This window comes from Pempheris klunzingeri, chromosome 16 (assembly GCF_042242105.1).
Source record: "Pempheris klunzingeri isolate RE-2024b chromosome 16, fPemKlu1.hap1, whole genome shotgun sequence".
Taxonomy (NCBI): Eukaryota; Metazoa; Chordata; class Actinopteri; order Acropomatiformes; family Pempheridae; genus Pempheris; species Pempheris klunzingeri.
The window spans coordinates 21,374,744-21,401,401 of NC_092027.1; the positions used below are offsets into that span (position 1 = coordinate 21,374,744).

Sequence of the window (26,658 nt, forward strand, 5' to 3'; positions counted from 1 at the left end):
AGCTTCTTTAGTATAAACAGTTGTGAGGCACCACGTGTCCAATTGTTGTTCATCATTCATTCATTAATGAGAGTGAATTCATTTGAAGTAATACTTCCTCACTTTCCACGACAACTGAGTAAACACCAGTAAGTGATGAAGAGGATGCAGCTGAAATGGGAAAACTAGAAAACTCAGAAATGAGGCGTTCAGGCTCAACATGTCGTCATGGCTTTTGAACACATCTGTGAATGACATGAATACATGTTTATATACAGTTCATTGATGTTGCACTCTCCCATCGGTCATTTAAGTTATAAGTTATAACCAGTCAGACTTAGTTTTTATACTGCTTATGATTTAGAGGACAGTGGGACCATTCTCACTTTGCCAATATTTAAATTCAATTTGTCAGACTTTGGTATGTGATAATTAGTTGTTACAATAAAAAAATCCCTTTGGGACGTTAAAGAGCGGGCAGGCTGCGCTGTGTGTGAGATTCAGATTTCTTAGTTTTGGCAGATAAATCAGCGCTTTATGGTGCATTTTACTCAGCAGTCTTAACCTGGACTCAAGGTCTTAAAGTAACGAGCGTCTCATTGGCTCCGTTGCTAACAAGGCAATAAGTTCGCATGAAATTAATCTATTCCACATCAAAATGTCGACTTCTAGTTTTCCTCCTTTTTTTTTTTTTTTCCATCTCCTTATTTTTTTCCCCCCTTTGCCAGAATTTGTCTCAATTTCTTTTCCTTTTCTGTCTCCACCTTCATACATACCCACATACCAGCAGACTGAAGCACACACTCATCCACCAGCCTGAACAAATCGACAGAATTCCTTGTTTGTAAATCTCATTTCATTTTTCTTGGAATTTTATACTGGTGTCTTTATTCCCTCTTTGTATGTACACCAAACAACGCTTCACATTTGGTATGTCAGTCTCTGTCCAATGATTTTTAAGAGCCCCCCCCCCCCCTGCCCTTTTTGGCCTGTTGGGGGCGCTGGCAGCTCTTAAGGTCACTGCTGGAATGTGAGGAGGGCAGGTGGAGTATGTTTGTGTGTGTTGTGTAACAACACTGTTCTGCATAGACAGGCCAGTGCCCAGATGGAGGAGGAGCCACTGTGATATCACCCACGGGGGCTATAAGTAGTCATCCCGGCAGCAGTGAGAACACAAAGCACCTGTTGCTGCTCTCCAGCCTCAACACACACACACAGCTGGAGAGACTCGTGTACACCTCTCGGAGTGTGGAAACTGACTGCTGCTGCTGCTGCTGCTGCTGCTACGTCTCAGAACATCAGACACGGGATGACAATGGCTTCCTTCATGTTCAAGACCCTGACTTTGTTCATCATCTGCATGGCTCTGAAAGAGGGTGAGTCACTTTTCTTTGGTTTTCTTTGGATTTGAGGGTGTTTTAAAATACTTGTGACAACTTTTGTAGATAGCAGGTGAAATCCAGTAAAAAGACTTTATAATTTGCTTTACTGATTGCAGTTCATTACCAGTCCATTCTTGACTGCTTTAGATAGTAAGAATAGGAATAATGAACTTCGTACAGCTTTACATGGTTGATCCAGGGTTAAAACATTTCAGGACTGAGGCGAATTAAATCAGGCAATTAAAATCGAGTGTGACTGGCTCTGCAGCCTCAGATCCTCAGGCAGAGATCCACAGCCCTACCTGAGGATCTGAAGCTGCACTCGGGCTCAGGGGGGAGCAGCAATTTAACAATGCAGTTGGGAGCTGAACCATGTCTTAAAACCAATCCTAAAACAGACTGGAGAGAGGCTGGGACAGGGCTCATATCATCTTCTAGTGTTAAAAGGACTCTTCAGATCAGCCCGACAGAGAAAGAGCCTGATCTTTGAGATGATCTTTAATTGATAAAAAAAAAAAAAAAAAAGAGATTGGACATCATTTGTTTTGTCATCTGTCAGATGTGTCTATAAAACAGAGATGGACTTTGGGGGGACTGAAGCGAATTGCTTCCTATTTGTTTTCATTTAGCTTGAGAAGGTTTTGGGACGTCCAGGACTTCGACAGTTTCAGACAGACAAGATAAAAGACGATTTAAACGTGTTATGGTCCAGGGTTTGAGGTTTACCCATAATAAGTAGCATTAGAAAACTAAAAAGAGCGCAAATGAAATCAATAATTCCTACGCAGGTATGATGGGAAGTAATATATGTACCGCTGCCAGTCACCACACAAAGTTCACAGTTCAAAGAGTTGGGTTCAGCCTCTCGGAGAATATTTTCTTCTGATAAGTTAATACCACATCATTATTGATACAACCATCCTGCAAGACTGTTTGATTAGGATTAAGTTCCTTGACTTATGATTAATATTATCCACTATTAATCAAAGTCACATTTGTTTAACTGCACCAGTGGGTGTTAGCCCGCCAAACGGATTTCTATGTGTTCACAGGTGATAATCACCGACTGCACAGTCACACTGCAAAGTATTAGTGGACATTTTTTAATCTCTGGATCCTTTGTGTTTTTTCTAGGCTGCGGACTCCCCTTATCAGGCGGGGCAGAGCGGGCTGCCCAGGCACCGCATTCAAACCACATCAGGACCAAACGCTGCTCCTGCAACAGCTGGGATGATAAAGAATGCATCTACTTCTGCCACCTGGATATTATCTGGATCAACACGCCAAGGTGAGTCTGCAGAGCACTTCACTCTCAGAGAGCTGCATTAGTTGCTTTGTTTAAAACATGTAAAATATATATCCCTGCCCCTGACCCAACAGCAGAAGTCTAAACTAATCAAAGATGCTTTCACTGGCATTGTTCTAAGAAGTTTCCCTTTCCTTTACAGTAAGATCCTTCCTTACGGCCTTGGAAGTCCCCTTTCTCGTCGCCGCCGCCGTTCAGCTGACCGTTGCGAATGCCTCAACCCAGCAGATAAAACCTGCTCCGGCTTCTGCCGTACAAGGTGAGCGCCACCCTTCCTTCTTCCTTCTACCCAGACCTACAGCAGACAGACATGGTCTTCCCATCACGTACCCTCTGATCGTATCAGAGTAGATTCTGTATCTCCCGTCGGTGTCGGCCATGTGTGACGAGACTGAACAGCGTGCTGATAGAAGACGAGTCAGAGAGGAGGCACAGTGATTCAGACTGTGATTGTGACACTACAGCATAGGGGTAGTCGTCATAGTGCAGAGAATGCCCTGCATCTGCTTTTCCTTTTGCTTTGAAAGAAAACACACAGGTTTATTCGCAGGGATGCTATTTTTGGAAAGTTAAGATTTCTACTTTCTCTCAAGGGAATGTTTGCTGTGTCTTTGAGTTATTGCAGTCATGAAACCACCAGTATGGATTAGTCATTGTCTCTAGATGTTATCCTAGGTGGTGTTTGGTAAAGCACGCCCTGCATTCCATTCCCCCATAAGGCATCCAAAAATATATTAGTTTGGAGTTCTGAGGAAATTGCTTAGTTGACCCTGAACTACATTTGCTTCAAATAATGTGATAGTGCAAGACCTGCATTATTGTTCTGTTGTAGGGGTTTAACTCCTTGAGGCGTTGTCCTTGCTCTAATGCTTCTGTTGTTTCTGTCCACAGCTCAGAGAATCCAAGGGCAGTGGTAAAATCTGCAAGCACAAACAGCAACAAATTGCTGGCAGCTTTCAGGTAAATGAAGAAGAGCTTAAGGCTCAAACATTAAATCTGTTTTGCTCCGTGTTTGATGATCATTTCCGAGAAACATGAGCCACGTCTTACCGGTTTTGCTTCTGTTTTTCCTGCAGATCTGTCGTCAGGTCCAACATGGCGACTGCAAAAGAGAGTCTGTCGTCGAAGGAGAACTCTGGTGCACTCAACAGGCTGAGAAGCAGGACGAGGAGGTAGACGACTGAACACCAGCGGGCTGCAGGCTCCCCCAGCTGTTTTCAGTGCCACCACCGTGGTTTTGAAACGGGCCTTGCCGACTCCGGGGATGCAGATGTGGAAAGATGTGAAGGCAAAAGAATCAGTGGATCAAGCATTTGATCAACAAAACAGAGCTTTGGAGAACTTGGCTGCTGTCCGAGACAGAAGCCCGACAGTAGGAGCAATTTTGGGTGGAGTCAATGGTTGAACTCTGTGAACTTTTTTGAACTCAACAACAGTCTACACGTGCCAAGGAAGGATCCAGTTAAGCCAAGGACATGGAAACTGATGCGCCACCTTTTTTAAATGTACACCGCTCACCAGAGTCATATCAACTCTGTTGTGGGTCAGGAATTGTTAGTCAATGTTTACTCAAATTCTGTCATTGCTGACCTTTGGTTCGGTTTACTATTCCTCTGTATCAGAGCTGGAATCTGCTGCCCTACCTAATGTTTATGGCAAATTAGCAAATAGCTTTTTAATAATGAGGCAGTACTTGAAAATGGCAGCTTGCTCGCTCCCGGCACACATTGCCACAGTGGAATGAAGTTCATCTCTTTGGGATCCATCTAAGAAAACAACTAGCTTCATATTATACAAGGTCCATTGTCAGCTCATGTACACACACATATACAGTACGCCTTCTGCTAGAATAGCAGCTACAGTCGGCCCATTGTGTTGGCTCACGTGTTTATTGCATAGCTCCTGTTAATGTTTGTGATTGTAGATAAGTCAGAAGGTTTCAATGATGTGCAGCCTGCCAAAAAAATGCGACAATAGTTTTTTCTCCCTGGACTAATGTTCCCTTAATTCCTCTGTAATTAGTCACTGGGAAATCATGACAACTTGTATTGTGCACTTCAGAAGCTTATCTGCACTTTTCCTCTGCCTTGTTTGATTGAAGTGAACTCACTGACATATAAAGCCTCATTGTAACTCAGTAAATAATCATCCTAAGATATCTCCGTGCTGCATATGATGGATAGTTTACCGGCGTAGAAGTTTACTGTTAAATGCTGATTGATTATTGTAAATAGAACAATTTATTTATTCCCTAACTTATTCAGAGATGTATTTATATTTGTATGAATGATACACTGAATTGTGTCTGAGAAAATAAAAATGCAACAGCCTGTTCTGTATTAGAATGGTGATTTCATTATTTGGCTTATGATATCTAACTGCATGTTCCAGCAAATACTTATTTGAACTTATTCATCACTGACTACATAACATATGCATAACATGATGATGGTATTGTCAGAAGGCCCAGCACTGGTTCATGATCTCTTGTTATTTCTAGAACTCTTTTTGGAAGAGACACCGACACTGTACACAACAAACTATTGCAATTTAGTCTCATAGTTGATAACATGAACCATAATTGGACCTGCAGGAAGGATTTCAGTGTATAAATGATATTCAAGCCTTTTCTTCAAACGTCTTACATCTGGTGAGAAATTGAAAATAAAGGAAGTTAGCTTTCATGCTGTGTTTCCACTCTATGGTTGCGCCTATCTTTACTACTAACCTGTTCTTTTGCTCTGCTTGCAGCTAACATCAGTCTCTGTTGCTCTCTCGCTCGCTCAACCACACACTTGCTAGGTGTATTCCAGGAGTGTTTGGTGTCAGATCAGCTCGCTTGGAACCTGAACAGAGGCGATACCAAAAGGAACCAGGTACCAGATGCTTATCAGCAACTTCTGCTGATGGAAAAAAGTCGAGCCGAGCCCCTTTTTCTCCAATGTGGTGGAGAAGGGACTGAACAGTCCATCGCAAACCCATCAACATGACCAGTTGTTTCCAGAATACCTACCACGATGAAATCACAGCTATTTCAGCAGGATCTTGTGATGGAAAAATAAAAGTTATTTTCTATCTTTTAACAAGCTGCTTGATACATTTATCAAACATTGAAGCTTCATTCACTTTTCTCACGACCATTTTTGCAAGTCTAACTAAATGCATTTATAGGGTGAGGTGGGAATGATTGTGATTCGAAGGTGTCCAAGTGCCCAGTAAAAAGGCCAAACTGTTTAGTTCAGTTCAAACAAACTGAAAGTGTTGCCTTGGTCCATTTTGATGTGGTTCCTTTGTGGTTTGTGGTCTGAAAGCAAACTGACTAAGCACAGGATGTTTTGATGGCAGATATGTGGTTTAGCTTGAATTCTAAAGCTAAACTACTATTAAACCATCTGCTGATTGTAAACTGTTCGGGAATCCTGTGATAAGCGATCTGCGAAGGCAAACCAGCCAATGCATTTTTGGCAAAGCATTTGGTAACCACGGTAACAGTTGTGTTTGTCTTCATGGGAAAGAAGGGATTTTCCCTGATGAATCAGACTGTGCAGTTCAAACTGCAGTGTGCTGTCCTCGTATTGTCAGCGTGATCCAGGTAAGACAGTAATACTCCTCCTCAACGCCGCTTCTTCATCCTGACTCTACCTGTTTGTCATTCTGAAACGATATTCCCTTTAAATATATTGATCATACTCATGATCAATTACTTTATGTCTTCTTGAGTACTTTGTGACACCAGCGAAAATAAATATATACTGCGCTCAGACAGAATGCAAAGTGAACTCAATGGAAGTCAATGGAAAGACGTTATTAGATGCAAATTCATCTGGGACACGCAAATTGGCACGAAGACGTGTCCATGTGAATTAAAAATGTTGAATAACTTGAGTGAAAATATGCGCACATCTCAGGGCTTTATGAATCTGCTTCAGAAACATGGAGGGGACAGAGACTGGAGGAAAGTCACAGAAACAGCTGGAGTTTCTGGGGAGTTCTGATTTCAGTCAGAGGCTGAGCTGAACACAAATACGGCCAACTAACTGTTGGTACAGCGGCTGTCTGGGGAGAATTTTGGGTCCACACAGGGGAAAATTAACTTTGTTTGTTTGTTGCCTTTCCGTCACCAGAATTGGATGTCCTCATGTGGGTCCTGACAGCCTGTCTTCATACAGAAAACACAGGACTTTCAATCAGGAGACTGGATCTGTGTCCCATATGACACCATAGGTCAGTGTTGACTACTTTGAACTGTTTTAATTGTATTTTAAGTTACGCTACGCATGTGACCTGACTTATATCTTACATCAGTTATGTGTGTTCCCTATGTAATTTACGTGATCTAACCTAAACTAGAATCTTTTCCTAAAGCAAGTAGTTTTAATACCTAAACCTAACCAAACTGGTACCCATCCATCCTATGAAGGGCGCTGAAAAAGGCTCACATATGTGGTTTTAGGAGTCATTGGAAATCGGTCTGTTCTGTCGCATCAGTATGAGGAGGTGTTGGTTCTAATGATGAGCTGAATATGCAGGATAACAGGGACAACTGTCCATCACTTACTTTCCTGTCAGTCTGCATGACTTCACGTTTACAGCTCTTGGTTCTGTGTGAAAGAATTCTAAAAATAAACCACTGTGAACATGAACTGGACCAAATGAACCACTCCCCAGGTATGAAAGCCCCCTTAGACAATATAGCTGGTTTGAGGGTGCAGCCATGTTTTTTTTTTTACCTCCTTGCTTTGCAAGAAGAAACTGTATTACATCCAGCTGTCAGATTTGACAAATCATTTACAAATTGATAAGTGCCTCATATTTCCAAAAGATTTGCTTTGTGAATCTCATCCTCGTCGCTCATCTCTCACCTTTCTTTGTCACTGGTCAGAATATTTTGGCTTCATCATTGGTCATCGCTAAATGTGGCTGACACATTGCAATCTAAAATATAAACCCGGTGAAAAGTCAATGGATCGGATTTATGTGAGAACATAAAAAAAAAACATCTTGCTGAAACCTACATGAAAGTGTGATTTCAGCATGGACTGAGGTTCTATGGATGGTTTAGAGATTTAACACTATACATAAAAAAAGGCCATGGCCACCTCACTTTTGGTAAATAAAACACTTTGTAATTTTTAGTAATTGCGCTCAAACAACTCAGGCGTGTCTATTATGAAGTCGTGCTTAACATTTAACCACAAGGTGAATGTGCTGAGGGGCAGCGAGAGCAAAACAAAGACAAGTATGTGCTTACTACACACAAGATTTCTTTGTCCGCAATGTAACGTGCCCTAGTTATCTCTTCGTGGCGCGGAGTCTGTCCCCATAAACTGATGTTTACTTTAGATAGGCTGCTCTGTGAAGGGGACGTGAGCTCAGAAAGTGTTTATTAGAGAGGATGTTGGAGACTTTTGACTTCCAATTATCTACAGGACGTCCTAGGTTACAGGTCAAGTGTTTAAGGAATGACAGATAATAATAATAATAATAATAATAACAAGTAACAAGTGTGGCATTAACAGCATCCTGATCAGTGACAGGATAGTACAATGGGTTTTTCTTGACTGTGTGAGTTTGGAAAGGAAATAAAGGAAAAGGAGTGGAGCTGGGTGAAAAAAACAAACTAGGCCACTCAGTGATAATACGCACCTGTGTCTCCATTAGTTCATGCAGTGACTTCCTGGTTGTTTACCCTGACGTCAGTAAGAACCCTCAGACCCCCCAGCGGGCGCTGCAGAGCGTGAATAGCTGACTAAGAGTGTGGAATGAAAACAGGATGCTTTTTCTGCATTCCTCCCAGATTCCTTTAGCACCAGAGAGAACCGGGAGAGGAAAGGAAACAAAGGAAAAACAGGAGCACGTCTGCTGTTTGCACAGGGAACTGATACGGGCTGGATGAGGGCCTGAGATTGCAGCCTTAATCATGCTGTTGTCATAACACCAGTCGCATTGTTTTGCATTGTTTTAGTCCTTATTTGACGTTGTTACCTTGATTTTTTTGTTTTTCACGCTGACATGCTGGCTGATGGTTTGTCCTGATTGTGTGATTGGAATTGTTTGTGAAAGTCTCCCACCTGCCTGTTGTTTTTGCACACATGCAAGATGGCGCCTATTCCGTCCAATAAGAATTTCTTCCCGCCTCATGCACCAAAAGAAGTTTTTAGCTGCACAGTTAGGCTCCAGGTTACGCGGCCCACTGAATATGAGCAGTGATGATAAACCCATCATGCCTCTGGCCCAGTTTTACAAAGATAAAACTCCCATGACTTTAAAATATACAATATAAAGAGTAATATTTGACCACTTTTATAGCTGGAAGTGTTGGTGATGGTGGTGTGCAGAGGAGATGCCGTTTTGGCCGCGGGTGAATTTTGTTGCAATACCACGAGTGGCCACTGGGAATAAATGGAAGCAACGCTGAGCAGCTGCCCAGTATCCAGTTCTTATAGCGTATCCATGGCTAACACGCTCATAATGGCAATGCTAACATGCTGATGCTTATTATAATGTTTACCATTTTCCCCATCTTAGTGTAGCATGTTAGCATGCTCACATTTATTAATCAGCTGAGATTAGCAATCTCCAAATGTATGGCAGGGTCAATATCACTTTAAAGTACCTTTTGGTGTCCTCATCAGAATCACTAAGTTATCATTAACATGTTCCAAATAATGAAAAGTTTAGGTGTTATTACAAATGTCCATACATTGACAAACAAATCAGTACATTGCCATTTTCTTTGTTTGGGTGTATCTGCTTTTGCTGCTCTGCTAACTTCAAGCAGTGTAATAAGACATTAAATGACACAAAATTAAAATACTTTTTAAATGTTCTTATTATTCTTACCAAGTTCTTGGCTAATACAAGTCATTTTGATTTTTTTTTCTTCTCTTAACATTTTGTACACGTCCCTAAAATTGCCGTCCACCCTGTCATCATGGGGTAATTGCCCCGTTAAGAAACATCACCACCACCAAGCTTAACACGTCCACCCTGTCAGAGTAAAAGATAATTAACAGAAAAACTTTTCAGAAATTCAAAATATATTTGAAGAACATCATGTAGTCCACTTCAACAATCAATCACTTTGCTAGCTGATGGTCTGCCATGTGCTTCTTAGACGCTAACTTTAGCCAAAAATATCCACCCTGTCACTGTCCACCCTGTCACCGAGCCCTACATGACAGGGTGGACATTTGTATAGTATACTTGTTTTGGTTTTTTTTTTACATATTCTGATAAGATGGTGATCATTTTCATCTTTTTAGAGTAATGAGTCCAGGTGGAGCGGGAACGCCGTGATGCCGACCCAGACAGAAGACAACAGTACCTTGAAGAAGAGAGGGAGAGATGGCATAAAGACAGAGACACTGGAAAGAAGAAGGGTATTAATGAGCTCAGTGAGAGAGAGAAGAAGGCAAAACGAAAGAAATGGAGGGGGGCAAAAAGGTGAGCCAGAGCCAGAGCCAGTGCTTTTCTACTGTCAGAGACACCCCCCAACTCTCCTGCACTTCCAGAAACTCCTGAAAATCAGCCAGGGTCCTCCAGGTTAGAATGTGGAGAAAATGAAAGGATAGTCAACTGTTTTACATTAACAATTATTTTGTTTCAGGCAACGCTGTCAAGGGGAAAGAGCTTCGACGGAGCTCGAAGAGGAAACTGAAATAATTTAATAATTGAACATTGAACGTTATGAATAGCGGGCACTCCTGGATGCTTCCTCACCAAGTTCAAAGGTGAGTCTCTTAATAATTGATTTTGATAATGATTTTGTTTTGTAATGTTCACCTTTGTTAAGTCTACTAATGTCAACAGTTAACACATTTTTGTCCACCCTGTGATGTCATTGTCCCTCTTGTGATGTCATTGTCCCTCCTGTGATGTCATTGTTCACCCTGTGATGTCATTGTCCCTCCTGTGATGTCATTGTCCACTCTGTGATGTCATTGCCCACCCTGTGATGTCATTGTCCACCCTGTCATTTTGCTGTTTTATGAAAATCTTCACAAGTTAGTAAAACCTTTTCGCATTTTCCTTATAAACCAATCACTGCCAAATAATACTGTTTGAAAAACAGGACAGATCTTTTATTTAGAAAAGAAAACACAACTATCACAGATCCTTCGAAGACACAAACAATTTGCAGTTATTTCAACATTTTCAAAAGACTTTTTTTATAAACTAAAATGTATTATTGAGCAAGGGACAAAATAGCTTTGTGAAAATGCACATTTTATAATCACTATGTTATAAAAATATATAGATTCTCTTTTGACTTTGTCCTCGACAGGGTGGACATATTTAACGATTCGCTCACACTTTATCTGCTTGCAGTAAATTCATAAAAAGTGTGGGAGCTTGACCAACACGCATTTAGAACAGCCTAAGGTCAACTTGATACAATTGAGTTGTGAAATTGAGTGGAAATCTGTAACTTTTTTGGGGGGAGGAATCATGATGTCTCAAAGGCACTTTTTGGTGATATTGACCCGGCAACAACATAAGAAAAGACTGAACTTCAATTATAATGGGCCAACTCTCAATAACATAATTAAAAAAAAAAAAAAAAAAGAACAATTTGCTGTGATGCAGAAGAAAGTGAGGGATGAGAAAACGTTTGGTAGAGATAACATTTGATATGATTGAAAGTGAAACATGATTGTTGTCCTCTGGATACAGAACACCATGGCAACCTACTGTGCAACCATCATTTGTTGTTCAGTTTTATCATTTATTGACTATTCATATCCCCTTCAATCCAATGTCACAAATAAATGCTGAAATAAAGTCTTTCTGTGCTCTCCCAAACATATTACTCTCTCCCCTTAACTATTTGTGTACAGCCCCTTAGAGATGCATAACGTGATTACAAAAGCAATGAGGGTCTGTCATTTTTACCCGGATTAGGCATTAGAACTTGTACTGCTGCACATAAAGATATGTATATGTTACGATATGTTTAATGACTTTATCTGCACACTATAAAACTTTGTGTTGCATCATATGTTCTTGTGTGTTCTCTTGCTGCTGTACAGTTCCAGTCCAGACTGGCTGCGATTACAGTAAAGGCCGGTGTCGGTACATTCCTCCTCTTCCTGGTTTTGTTTGCTGGGACCAGAACGGCTCGGGGACAGACTGGGAACAGACTGGCCTATCAGCACCGACGGCCCAAACATGCCTGCTGATACCAAAACACGAAGTCTAGCCATGACCAAAGAGCCAGGAGCAGCAGGAAGGAAGCAGGCTCGGCCAGGGACGGAGGGAGAAGTTGTTTCGCTGCATTAATGGGTAACTTTCCAGCCATTTCACAGCAAGAGTCATAACTTGAAAGATATCGCTCACACTCCCGTGAATAAACAGTCACTTGCTGTTTTGAATAGCGGGCATTCCTGGATGCTTCCTCACCGAGTTCAAAGGTGAATCTCATTAAGCAGCAGCGGTCTAATCATTTAAAGACAAAAGTGTTATGGTAACTCGATGTGTGGTCAGTGTTTCTCCTGGGAAATGACCTCTCTGCCATTTTTCTTGCAGAAAAGACCCCAGACAAGCAGACATTCCTTCTCCTGCTTTCTTAACACAACTTGCTGGCATGTCTGTACTGGAAGGCATTCTTCACATTATGGTCTAGATCATCATCACATCTTCTTGTGCATCCGGGCACACGTACACCAGATATTGTGATAGCAGCTCACAGTGCATCTGGGTCTCACATTGCAACAGTGTAAACAATGTGTGCTGCTCTGTAAACAGCCGCTGTCCTCTGTGCGACACTGCAGATCGAAATCTTAATTTGCCATTCAGGCACCTGGCGATGTCCATCTGCTATCAGGCAGGGAAATACGTATGTAGCAGGTGAATACGTGATGAACTGTGGCAGGTCGGTGTGAACGAGGGCAAAGGGACTGTGTTAATGTGTGTGGACAAATGCCGTGCAGATGATTGTTTACATGTACTTAGCATGACTGCAGTATGTGCAGAAGCAGTCGACACAAAGGAGAAGACAAAAAACTTTTTTAAACTTGTTTTTGCAACCATTTAAGGTAGGCGCAACATAAATCCTGTCTTGATTGAGATTGTGATGGTGAATGTAGCTGCTAATTACACCAAAGACTGGCCATGTCTGCATGAAATTGGGATATACATCCGGTTGTGTAATGCTACTCTGATTTATAGTTGTGGGAAATAATGATAATAAACGTAACTATCAAAATGTTACAAGAACACAACCAGCTAGCTGATTGTGAACGATTCAGGTGTTACAATAAACCTACTCACCTGGTTCAGTATTCTACTTTTGTAACATTGTCAGACTCTTGGCGCCTACATTACCCACAATGCAACTAAACTTGGTTCGAGAGATTCAGGTGTAAGCTGATCTAATGTAGCCTGAATCCTCTACCTTCAAGCAGAGATGAGCAGCAGGTCATGGACATCCGGTCAGCTCCTCACCCTCTGATGTGTTTTTCAAACTTGTAGTCACCAACCGCGACCTATGCTGACTCAAGTGACATCACTTGAGGCATTGGTTAGACTCCCTCTGGAGATACAAAAAGCTTTACATCACTTTTTTCACACACGCAGCAGCGCTCCCCAACAGCTGCAAACACATTTTGATGTGTAAAATCAGCAGAATGTCCCTTTAATGCTAACCATTGTAGCTTAATACATTCACAGTGGAGGCATGACGTTGATGAATCCTGTGCCGATGCGCATGCCAATGTGGTGGTGATGGACACTTCAGTCCCGCAGTGTAATTTACTGCATAGCAGAGATAAGCTCAGTCAGAGCTGGAAAACACGTTTTTGAATATTGTCCTGTTCTTGAATAGCTGACAGGAGGAAATAATGAAAAGGAATCCAGATTTCAGTGAAATAACAGCACTGACTGAGTGTAATGACTATCAATGGCCCAGGCTGAACACCCATTACATGCATGATTGAATGTATGTGAGTTCTGGGAAGCTGTCAGTGAGGAAAAAGCTGTGACAGCTGCTGCTTTCTTTGGAAAGAACTCAGAGGACAATGAAATTCACTCCGAGACGGAAGGCCACGAGCGCCTCTTTACACAAGCTGATTTACCCTTACACACTTTTAGATAGACCAAAGGTGAATTGAGTTTGTCATTACACACTGTCTTCCAGTTAAATAACTCCTCTGTGAATGCAGGACAGGAGCTTTTGAGGCTGCAGGCCTAAATTAACGGAAAAGTGGATTAATGTTTAATACTCTAGAGCAGTGACATCATCTTGCTTGGTATTCAAAACAAAAGGACACTGCTGACTCGTGGATTGGTAAGGCCACTGTTACTGTCACAGACCATCTCCAAAAAAGGAAATAACTGTTTTGCATTTTCACCTGCACCTGCAGACAAAGGTGGAAGTCATGAGATAAGAATTTCTACCTCCACTCCTCTCCACATGGGGCATCCACTTAGTCGCTTATTAAGTGCTCCCTCATCTTGCGTGGGCCATTAATCTTCCCTCCCACCACCTCCAGCTACAGGGAGCGAGGGTGAGTGAGGGAGCAGTGGATCAATGCAGTGCAGCGCATCTGTCCATTAATCACTTTGAAATGGGCAACAGGCATGCAGAGCTAGTTTGATTTTCTGGAGAAACTCACACCCCTTTAGACCTAAACCTCCACCACAGATCTCTCCTCATACTTCATCTAACAAAGCACCGGCTGTCAGATTAACCTTCTTACCATTTCCCAGGAATTTGGTCTTCATCACCCCGAAACTACAGTCCACGGCGTCACACGCAACACGAGACTCAAAAATAGAAGTGACAGTCATAGATGGTTTGACAGGAATACTTTTGGCTTCAGTTAAACTGTTTGTGCGTAGTGATTCATAGCACCACAGTCACTGAAGGTGTGAGTGTTCTCCATACCTGTTCGCTTTTTACAGAGTCACCGCCACCATCTGTGAGTAATGCTGTGAGTAACACTGGCTATTTAGGTAAAACAGAGCCAGTGCCGGTTCTGTGGAGTCTTCTCTCAACAGCTCACTAATACATGTTTTCATTTCTTAAAAAGGCGCGGTACTTTCCTGAAACAGCTGGGCACTGTGGGTTTTAGGAAACGTTGCTAAGACGGATGTGAATACAGCATTTGTTAGGAACTATTTTCAACTGTGGATCAATACACATTTGGTGCTCTAGTGAGTATTTACAACAGCAGGACACTGTATGTATGATTGTATCAAATTTTAAGCTGGGTAGCTCAAATCAAGCAGTCTGATAAGACAAGATAAACTTTATTGATCCCGAAGGAAATTATTTTGCCAGAGTACAATACAAAAGTGAAGCAACAATACAAAAGTTGAATACAAAGTACAAAGTGTAAAGTGTCTTAAGTGAATTAAGTGAAAATGCAGAGAAAGATTGGTTCATAGCAGTGATATAATTACCATTAACCTTTTCTATGAAATCTAAAACCTTTAACCTTTTAAAACAATTTAGTATCACTCTGCATCTTTAAAACAAAAAGTGAGATCACCAGCCTGCATTAAAGCTATACGCTAGCTTGCACTGTGTTCTTCAGTTGGCAGTACACACCTGAACCAGTTAAGCCACCAGAGACCAGCCAACTCACTTTTGTCTTTATTCTTTATTCACATTTAGTCTCTAGAAATAGGACAGTCTGCATCTATCCTAATGTCACATTAACTGTGTGCTCATTGTATTGAAGCAGCTTGTCTCCAACTGCAAAATGTATTTTTTAAAAGGAGCAGATCAGATGTATCAGGCTTTGGAAACACATTTAATCACCAGACTTTTTCTTTAAAGTTAGAGTGTGACATGATTCAATGTGAAAAAGAAAGTTGATTTGTGGCTTTTCATGAAATGATGTAATGTAATGTAATGATTACTCTGAACGTACAGTGCTTAACAAATGTATCAGACCACCTGTCATAAAAAGGAGAGAAAAACACAAATATTTTAGAAATCTGTCAAAAACCTGTTCCAAATTAAACATTGTATTATTATTTATTAGGCAAATAACAAACAGGAACAACTAAATAATCCTTATTCACATATTTTAACCAAAAATCTACTTTGTTTGACCTCCTTTGGCCCTGATTGTTTTCATGGACTTTTCGACCGTCTCTTTTGTTATTGAGTTCCAAATAGTTCCCAGCTGTTCCCAGAGACTTGCTTTGGATTAAATTTGTGTGTGATCTATTTTTTTAATCCAATAAATCCCAGATCTGTTCGATAGGATTCAAGTCTGGACTTTGACTTGGCCAGTCCATCAGTTCCTCTACTCCAGATTCCTTTTACATCATTTCAAATACATCATTTTGATTAAAGAGCTGCACATACTGGTGGATTAACCATCACAGAAATTAAAAAAATATTTTGGTAATCAGCAATACTGTTAATTTAGGGCAGCGGTGGCAAACACCTTACACTGGGTGGTGGTCTAATAAATTTGTTAAGCACTGTATATTGTAACTTTAATGAGGAAAAGCTCTGGTGTACTTAATAACCAGTTTCATATATATATATGTATGAAACTTATGGTTTTGACTAAATAGGTTCCTGTGGATCGTGGTCATGGTTCTCTGGATTCATGAATCACTGCTAATATTAATTGTGTTATTATTACGCATATGTTAACTATTGTCATTATTATTACTCATTATTAGTCACATTCCTATTGTCAGTACTATAGTTGCTGTTAGTATTTTGGTTGCTGTTTGTTTGTGCACCCCTGAATTCCTGAATCGTTGGGTCTCTCTCTTAATTAAAGAGTTTGGTCCAGACCTTCACAGCTTATGACAGGTTATATGTATTTGTTTAAGAGCTTGATGGCCTGTGGATAGAAGCTGTTTTTCAGTCTTGTTGTTCTGGCGGTGGCGCTCCTGTAGCGTCTGCCAGATGTGTGAAGAGTGTGTGTTGTGGGTGTGTGCTGTCTCTGATAATGTTCTGTGCCCTCTTTGTGGCATGGCTGTCGTATATGTGATGGAGTGGTGTGAAGGCTGCTCCGCAGATGTACTGTGCAGTTTTAATGACACGCTGGAGAGCCTTCCTCTCCTGTATGGTACAGTTCCCATACCATACTGTGATGGAGTTGGTCAGGATGCTCTCCACTGTACATCTGTAGAAGTTGCTGAGAAGTTTGGTGGGCAGACCGAATTTTCAAGTGCCAAGGAGTTTGAAGGTTTTCACCCTCTCCACCTCGGACCCGCTAATGAAGAGTGGTGCAAGCTGCTCTTTCCTCCGCCTCGGATCAATGATCATCTCTTTAATCTTCTCAGCATTTAAAGAGAGATTATTTTCATGGCACCAGGATACCAGCTGAGCCACCTCTTCCCTGTAGCCTGCCTCTTCTCCACTGGTGATCAGGCCAATGACTGTTGTGTCATCAGCAAACTTGATGATGGTGGTGTCATCCTGGGAGGAGATGCAGTCATGGGTGAAGAGGGTGAACAGGAGAGGGCTGAGCACACAGCCCTGGGGGGTCCCTGTGCTCACTGTTCTTGTGCCTGATGACCTGTTGCCAACCTTGACTTTCTGGGGTCTGTCTGTGAGGAAGTCCAGTACCCAGTTCCCTTTACCCCCTGCAGAAAACTTTGACCACCATGATAGTCACTGTCTAATTCCCACTCTGCTCCAGTGAACCGTTACAGTGAGCCAGCATGCACGATAGCAGTTTCCTGGGACTGGCTCACCTGAATGGAATGCAGCCACCACTAGTGTTCTCACTTATGACCGTGGTTTCCCTGCTATGACATGTCAAAACGAAGACGAGACAAACACGAAGACACAACATCATTTCCACAAGTATTCAGTTTCACTCTCAGTTGCAAACTGGTCAAGGCAAGAGCCAGGGTTAAAAAAGACTGCTGTACTGTAACTCTTTCTTGTAGCTTTTTAAAGTGCCCCATCAACAAAGTGATGTAGGTAAAAGAAAGAAAAAAACTAGTGTTCCTGCAGAAGCCTGATGGTTGAATGTTTGCCAGGTTGCATATGGTTGGAAAAATGAATAATTCGCCATTCTGAAATACACTTACTTGCTTTCTTTCATTCTTAGAGACAAGTTGATCGATATGATTCATATGTCTGTATCAACAACTTGTAACTGTAGAGGGGGTGATGTGTTGGATTATTGCTGTATTTCTGTGTAGCATCATCGGCTGTAGTGTGGGATGCCAGAAAATACAGAAATTATTTGTATAACTATAAAAAAAAAAAAAATGAAAGAAAAGGTTATTAACTTATTAACAACATCTGTCTGAACCTGTCTATGATTCCAGTGCTTTTGCTGCAGCTCTGTAACACAAAGACATGATCTCAAATGTTTCCTCCAGACCTTGTTTCTCCTTCAACTTGTGGCCACCGTGTGACACAGCACCTGCGTTTCACCCTGACTCACATCTTAACTCATCTAACCCAATGCTACGGCCCACTGAGGATCAGAGGATGGATGCCATTTGCGTGGCAATGACACCATTCATTTGTGCCGCCTACATAGACGTTGGCAAACACAATTAAGCAGCTAATCTGCAAACATTAACGCTGCCTTAAGGTGGTATACAACTGTGATCCTCAGCATGAGATGCCTCACACGTTATACTCTGTAATCTTGTTTTACTGCAACGAGGAATCGTCTTTATTTTCTCAGTGTCACTCCCGGATGCATTTTTCCAGTTTTAACATGTCATTGATCCACAAAAGTGGGAGGTAAAACCATCACAATGACCTTAATCACAAAGGAATGTAAATTCCAATGGGTGAATTCCATCTCAGTCTTAGACACTAACATGTCATCATTGTGCATGTGGGGGGAAATCTGATCTAATGCCCTGCTGGGAATGTTTATCCTCTTATAAACATTACAGACTCTGACTCAAACCTTGATCTTATCAATCTGCACTCTCACAAATTCCATAACTTCAGACACCCTTGTTTTATTTTCTAGCCTAAATATATCTGACACTCTGCAGATCTTTGGGTAACTAATTATAGTCTCAGGAATCTTGCCTCAAAACAAAGACCCTTGCCTCAAACAACCTTTTTTTAAATCAAGTTTCCGTGATGCTCCAGCTCCTCTGGGCGTGCTCCCATCCTTTGCTTTATCTAGCGGGGACGCCCAGGGCCCAGTGGCTTTTGTTCATGATGACAGGAGAGGGGTACAGCAGGGCGTAAGGATCCAGCTGCCTGGTCACGCCATACACTGTATATAGGAACATAACGCTGCCCATTGGTTTGTGTGGTTGGTCTGGCCCTAAATCAGGTATTAGCCAGCGTCATCAGGTGTCCAGTCGTGCAAAAGAGGCTTTTCTAGTGTGTGTGGGACTGGCCTGATGAGCCAATGACTGAATATTATACTTCTTTTCAGCTTACATAGACATGTATCATTTTCTGTCCCACTCATTAGCGTCAGCAATGCACCACACATCTGAATTCAGCGCTGATTGTTCGTCACTGCGTGGGTGTCAGGGCTGCTGCCGGGCTGTGATGCTTGTGTCTTTTTTCTGACAGAAACTGTTGGGATGCTAATGGTTAGCTTTCATGCTAAAGAGAGAATGTCAGTATTTTCTAAAGAGAGGGCGTACCACTTCCTGGAAAACTACCTGGCAAAGAAAAATGGTGCTTTTGAAATCCTGATGAAAATACACATGGTGTGCACATAAGCATGTACATGTTTGCGTGCATGGCCGTGCAAAACACTTAATAGTTTTCCAACCAGACCAGAACACATCACTGAAAAGCTGACTGCTGATAATGTCAGGGGAACTTTTGGACCTTAAAATCTTAAGGCTCTTAGCTGACTGGGTGTTACTTGCAGAGGTTGTCTTAAAAGCTTGATTGTCGCAATAAGGTAATCTGTCTCACTTTGCCAGGGCTGCTGGCAAAAGGAAGCCACTGTACAGAGGATGATGTGTCCTGTACAGTCAACTAGGTCCTTAATAATAATGACCTGTGCAGCTTATGACTAATGTTTTTCTTGGACTTAAATGGTCAGCCCAGCACTGACAGCTTCTCATCTCATGACACAGCTGAAAGCTGACATTTTCTCTGCCATCATATGTGTATATATATATATATATATCTTTAAATCACGTTTTTCAAAACCAGTCCGTATGTGACATTTGCAACTGATGCATGAACGCTTAAACCACTAACTTATTCATACTGAAATACTTGTGTGGAAATTGTCTTGCTGAGCTGAGAGCTCTCTGAATGGCTGAATGTCTAAAGCTTGTCAATCAATCAGTTCTATCAACCTGCAGCAAGTTATGTGAACGCTGCTTCTTCTGAAGGGTTGAAAAGCATAACTTAGTTTGCCATTGATGTTTTATATTCATTGGCGCTAGTTTGCTAAAAGATTATTTGAGTACCATATGTACATACTATGATTGTTATACTATTACATATTCTATATTCTATTATTATTCCTCATGCATTCATGTAAAGCAGGATTTTACTGTTGTAGCCGCTTGAGGGGGACTTTATCATTCAACCTGTTTGTATCGGACTGCAGCTAATGTTTGTTTTCATTCTGGATTCATCTGCTGGTTATTTTCCCCATTAATTGATTGATTGTTTGGTTTGTAAAAAAAAAGTAGAGAGAGTAGAAAGAGTTTGTCCTACCAACAGCCCACACCTCCACATCATTACAAATACATTCAATTACTGAAAAAATATATGAAAAATGACAAATGATTGTCGAAATAGTTGCTGATTTTCTGTCAAGCAACTACTGATGAATCGAATGTTTGGTGGTTTGATTTATAACAAAACATCATATTCTATAAACTCTTCATATGTTTAGTGCGTAAAAATCTTAATTTGTAAAGAAAATAAAGGTGTCTGATAAATGTAGTGAAGTTGAAAAGTTCTGAGATGTATCGGAGTAAAAGTAGAAAGTAGAATGAAAAGAAAATACTAAATGTGAAGTGCAAATACCTCAGAATTGTGCTGAAGTGCAGTGCTTTGAAATGTACTTAGTTACATCACATTAAAGGCCTTCAGTCCTCACCAACTGGCAATAAAAGATGTGACCACCTCCGCTCCCCTTCCATTAGGCACCCAGCAAACGCTGAGGCCTGACTGTTACAGTCTGCTGCTGTAATGCTCCCTGTGACTGAGTGCCTACGTCTCGCCAACATCAAACTGTGTTTGTTCTGCACAGTCACATCGCTGCCTCTTGTGTCTGTGAGTCCATGGACAGACGATGTGTCATCAAAGACAGACGGACAGAAAACCTGAGACCTTTCTGAGGAGGCTTCTGTACTTTTCCTAAACCTTTTTACAAGTTATGGGTTTTTTTTTTCTTTCCCTCAGACGCTCTGTTCACTTTGTAACTTTCCTATTATTCTTCTCTTTGAGCTGTTAGGTAAAAAAAAAACAACCTGCCGTTTTTCTTTTCAACTGATTGCAAGTGTCTTTTCCAGAGCTGAAGCTGTGATGCTGATCATGCCGCTCCATCAGACATTTCTTTTATTTCCAAATGATCCTTTCAGACATCACATCATCAGTCGCCGCAAAGCGACAATAGAAACGCAGCTAACTAAAGCTAAAATCAAGACAGTAGATCAGACTGAGAGGAAGACGGTGTGTGAGGAGTCAGACTGCATCTTGTGTGATTTGAATCATTCCTTTGATTCCTCAGAGCTTCCTTCAAGCTCGTACATTATCACAGCTTTTCAATCTCCCTGTCATTTCATATTTCATTTCCTCCCAGCTGTCTGAGACACTTCTTAACTGAGGTCATTCCTCACTTCTTTAGGGTGGTTCAGTGCTGTCAGCCGAGCACCAAATAGCCACTAGAGTGTCTGGGACCTATTTTGTGTTCAGTAATTTAGATAAGAAGCGAAAAAAAGGCCTCAGCAGCCTCGCTGGTCCGACGGTAACACCTACATGACTGAAGGCGTGTTTTATCCGCCAGACACCAGGTGCTCAGACTCAGACACCCACACCTCTGACCTTCATTCTGTGATAATGTCAAATGTGTGATGTGCTTATTCCTCTAACAAGGGTGAACTGGAAATGCAAATGACCTGTTGAAACCAGACATAATGCCTTGTTTGTGTTCTGATGCTGAAAGACCAGGTGAATACTATCTGCAGCCCTCTCGTGTCACACGCCCCTCTCCTATCCGTTACTTAGAGTTTAGGTCTGACACTATATTCCATACTGTATTTATTTTGTTATTCTTTCATGTCATACATATTTTAATTCGTAGCCTTTTCCCCTCAGCAATGTGTTGCTTTGCAATGTTTTTATGTCAACAATGGATCAAATGATTACGGCTATAAAAAATGTGTCTTGTAGTAACAAACCCACGGAAAATATTGCAGTTCTGCTCAGATCCATGGTGCATTTTAACGCCTTAATCCCAGTGCTCTGACATCCTGTGTATGGCTACTAAACACTCCAGCTGCCAGATAGCAGCCAGATATTTTTCTCTGCAGTAGATGGAGACCAAAATTAGAGCTAAAATTAGGGGGAATATTGGACTTCAGTCATGAGGTGGCCAGAAACATTCACTCTGTATCTGCTGGATGTGTAAACAGCCAAATATTTGCTAACATAAAAGTTCAATTAGCAATATGCAGTTTGTAATGAGCCTATAATGTGAATGATGAGTGGTGTTCAGTAACTGTAAGCTGTCATACACCGATGTTGTCATGCAAGTTCTAAAGGTCATTAATGAGGGTTATAGTCATGAGTCACCCATAATCTGTTTTTCAGGATTGTTTGACATTGTCTTATCTAATGTTTGAGTGAAACTGTGATACAGCAGAGTATAATCACCTTCTGTGTCCACAGTCATGAGCCTATTGTTTTCCTGTCTATTTCCTGCAGGGTGACACAAGGAAAGTGTAGGCGGCTCTTTTATCAGGACAGTGGTTTCACCCCTGCTACCAAAAATAACACACTTATGTGCACTTTTTTTCCCATTTCTATTCAGGTTATCGGTGGTAAGCTGTCATCCTCGCAGAGAAATGTTGTGTGCTGAGGAATCCCACTGAATAGGATGTCCAAGAATGAAAATCACACCGTTCAATGAATGATAGATAGCGCTCAAAGTGCCAGCAACAGGAACATTTTGGCTGTATAGTATGTACTGTACTAATGGATTTTCTAGTATTTATCTGTTGCATGATGACAGATTTGTTGTAAGTATGTGTATGCATCTGTAACCTGTGTATGCATCTGTAACCATTCTGCAGGACGGATGGAAAGAAAGTCTCGAGTCATCTGCAGACAGTTCTGGGCTTTTCCAGGAGGGGGCGCAGACTCTTGATAGAAAGGTATTCCTACTACACCTGCACCACAGAGAAAAATATTGTAGGAGGTTATGAAAATGGCCTGAAGAGTTGAGCATCACTAAACAAAACCACAAACAAAATATCAATGAAATCAATGCTTTAGTACAATTTAGAGGTTCTTGCTTGAGTATTTTGCTTTTAAGCTACTTTACATTTCTGCTACTTCATTAAAGGGGAAGTTTTTAGCACACTACAACTATAGTAACTTTACAGATTGACATTGTACAATGAAATATATTTTATAAAATATGATGCATTGTTATAGATTAAACTAAAAAAAAACCTTTAAAAAAAAACCTACTCAAAATACAGTTTTCACCTTTTCACCTGTTAGCTTAGCTGCTAACTTAGCTATTAGCTGTCACTGTAGCTAGCCTGCTCACTTTCCAACATCAGTCATAGCAATTGTGAGGGAAGTCTAGTCGTTACAGTCTAGTTAATATCTAAATATCATGTTTGAACAATATTCTTTCCTCCACAACATGCTACAGTCCAGTGAGCCTGAAAGTTGTAAATGTGTAATGACCCTTCAAATCAAAGAGCCAGTTTCCTTCATGCGCTGGAAACACAATGATTAAGAAACGCCGATTCATGCTTGTTGTGAAGAGCAGCATACAGCTCCTATCAGATATTATTAATGTCTAATGCTGACTTCAGTGAGTGAGCTGAGCAGATGTGAAACAACGCCCTTTCCCTCTTGTTCATCCATGGAAGTTATGGTCAGATTGTCCAATTTTGTCGCAGGAAATGAGAGTCTAGAAAAGCTGCATTATAATCCTGCTGACTAATAATAGACTTGAAGACGTGGGTGTAGCTGATCAAACAGCACATGCATTGTGCAGATTCTATTCACCGTGAAGCGGTCGGACTATCCAGGGTATTTATAGTTAGCCTTTATAAGGGTTCAGCGACACAGCTTTCCTCTGTTTGTTCACGGTTTCTAAGGTTGATATGAGGGTGTTCCATGCATGATCACAATGCTGATTGTCAAATGATTCTTTTAAGAGGAAATGCACGCATGGCGGGATGTAAAATGTGATGGACCACAATCCACAAATGCCTTGTGGAAAAACACTGGAAAGAGGTGCGTGTGTGCAACATGTTCGAGAACATCATGTTTCTGTGACTGCAGGGAATTAGACTGTCCTCAGTCTGGAGGAAGTATTGGGGCTGTGATCATAAGTCTAGAATGATTCATCTGTGTAGTGAAGCCTGGCTCCACTGATGATGAGAAATGAAGTGAAATAACAGTTCAGTTCAGTCTGATTATCGGGTTTTCAGCCAAACTGGCTCATATTACTTAGTTATCTTGCCCCTTCATCTGTTGCTGCTGTAATATGTGAATTTCCCCCTATGGAGATCAATAAAGTCTATCTTACCTTACCTTATCTTAACTTAGAATATTAAGAAGAAATCCCAAGAGCAATACAGGGGACTGGAGCACATATTAAAACACGTATATAGTCAAACTAGAATGGGTGTACAGTTTCCATAGTTGGCTGTACAGGATTTTATATCAATTGGATAATGGATCTAAGTGCCATAGCCCCATGCACTATAATCACAAAGTACAAGTGTAGCACCCATGAAGTGTAATTGATACCATCCAATACGTGCAGTGAGCTCCCAATGTTACCCCCATAAGGAGAGGGTGAGATCAGGGCCTTGGTTATCCCATATGTATAATGTCAATCAGTAGCATAAGCTGTGTTTTATGTGCAGTTTTCTGTTCATATATACCACAGGGGCATTTCAGCTTGTAGACAACACGTGCGCTGCTGAAGCACTGTATGCAGGAGGAGGTGTCAAGTTGATAAGAAGTGTGCATTACATTATAGTGGAAGACTGTGGAAGATACATGAAATGAATACATTGACATCCAGCAAATATCCAGAGATGGAGTTTTCCATGCATGGTTGTTTTTTCAGTTGATTATACGAACATTTAAATGAGAAAAGTTAACAATACAGGCCTATAAATGTAGTTTATTATGTGTCTGTCGGCAGCTTTTTCTCTTCCTCTTGGATCTTGACATCCCAGCACTTAAACAATAAGTCCCAATGTCACAAACCTCCAGGGGTCTCAACCCAGCCATAATACTTTATCATAAAAGGGTGCTATAATTAAATACAGTGAGAGGGTGGGAAACCCTGTCTGGGGCATTAAGACTAGACTGGGTCCACCTAAAGGTCACTGGCAGGCTTGCTTTTGTATCGTGTGACTTTTCCTTCATGCCCAACAGTTCCTCTGGTGGAGAGAGCTGCTCAGCAGAGTATTCAGCAGCAAAAAAACAAGTCCAGACTGGGAATGCCCGTGGCAGCTATTCTCACAGCAGGCAGAGCGGTGTGCTGTGTTTACTTCCTAATACCAGGCAAACAATGGGCACATAAATTTTATCAGAATTACATTAAGCTAACACCTTCAGTATCAGCTCTGGCATCGCTGCCTTGTTCATGGATTCCTGCAAACACGTCTGGAAAGGATCTGAAGGATCTTTTTTCCTCTTCTCTGTTTGAGTTTGATTGGGACATTTCAGTTTATCAGCACAGATGCATCTGTGTCAGACATCAAATGTCCATTGCTGCAGCTGTAACCATCCTGGGATTTGATGAGTGACTTCTAGGGCAAAGTTTTTGTTTCCACACTTGTCCAGCCTACACAGTGACAGAGTCTTTAGCAGCCCAGTAGATGGCAGACAAATCTGCGCCACTGATCTGTGATGCACGGGCTCCAAAAAACATGCACTGTGCTCAAGCCATGTAGTTCAACAAATGACCAGAAGAGATCACAGTATTCAAACTTTTGATCACCGTATCGTCTGCAGACAAATAAGCTGAAAGACTACAAATGTTTTCAAAGAGAGTGGAGTTGAGTTAAACACATTTCAGTTGAATGAATGTCAAAATCTTCATAACAGTGCATCTGAACACTGAACAAGCTCTTTGTCCGCGTCAGTGTTTGCAAAAAAGAAAGATACCTTCGTCTAGTTGTATTGCTGGTCTTCTACAATGACACACATCAACGGAAAATATTTTGTATATAAAAGTGAAAGAAAACATGGAAAATATTTTTATTTTCTAATGCACAGGGAATCTGACCTCATGTCTGGTATTCAGTGTTCAATGCAAAGAGGAAGCTCACTTAATTACTATTGTATTTCTGACTACTGACAATTAATTTTACTCTTCAATATTCCTTACCACACAGTCACTGAGAGAGAGAAGTTACTTATGTCAACATCCCCAGAGGATGTCAGGCAGGTCGCCATTGAAAAAGAGACAAACTGTTCAATTTTCTATTGATAATAGAAAATAATACAAAAAAACAATACATTTTTTTTTGTATTGAATATTTGTGTAACCCAATAGGATTCATACTTAAGCACTGTGTTGGTGAGGTGCAATGTGGCTCATCGAGAGGTGAAAAATAAGAATTAGAAGAAAGATATCTAAAAGCTGATATTGTTAATTGAATTTTTTATGATTGCAGTATCTTTATACGATTGAATACCCCAAATTTACAGTAAAAAGATTTAATTGAATTAATTAATTTCATAATTCTACTCAGTCTGTTTATCTGTAACCATGACAACAGTCTCTCCCAGCCTCTGACCATAGTGTTTTAGTTGCCAAACCTTGACCACATATCATGACCATGTATTATATTATGCAATGGCCACAAACTTTGCCAAAACTTGACCAAGAAATG

General features: G+C 41.1%; 1 protein-coding gene across 1 annotated transcript; it reads left to right on the forward strand.

Moving 5' to 3' along the window:
- Positions 1 to 1,237: 1,237 nt before the first annotated feature.
- Positions 1,238 to 5,012, forward strand: edn2 (endothelin 2). The gene is made up of 5 exons (XM_070846865.1): positions 1,238 to 1,355; positions 2,496 to 2,649; positions 2,810 to 2,926; positions 3,559 to 3,627; positions 3,744 to 5,012. The coding sequence occupies exons 1-5, from the start codon at positions 1,289 to 1,291 to the stop codon at positions 3,841 to 3,843; spliced, it is 507 nt and encodes a 168-aa protein (XP_070702966.1). The 5' UTR covers positions 1,238 to 1,288; the 3' UTR covers positions 3,844 to 5,012.
- Positions 5,013 to 26,658: the final 21,646 nt, after the last annotated feature.

What these genes read in the sequence shown, in the direction of transcription:
- edn2 (XM_070846865.1), top strand. Translation starts at nt 1,289, where the DNA reads ATGACAATGGCTTCCTTCATGTTCAAGACCCTGACTTTGTTCATCATC. An exon ending in ATCTGGATCAACACGCCAAG is followed by an intron (nt 2,650 to 2,809) that starts GTGAGTCTGCAG and finishes TTTCCTTTACAG; the next exon opens with TAAGATCCTTCCTTACGGCC. An exon ending in AAATTGCTGGCAGCTTTCAG is followed by an intron (nt 3,628 to 3,743) that starts GTAAATGAAGAA and finishes TTTTTCCTGCAG; the next exon opens with ATCTGTCGTCAGGTCCAACA.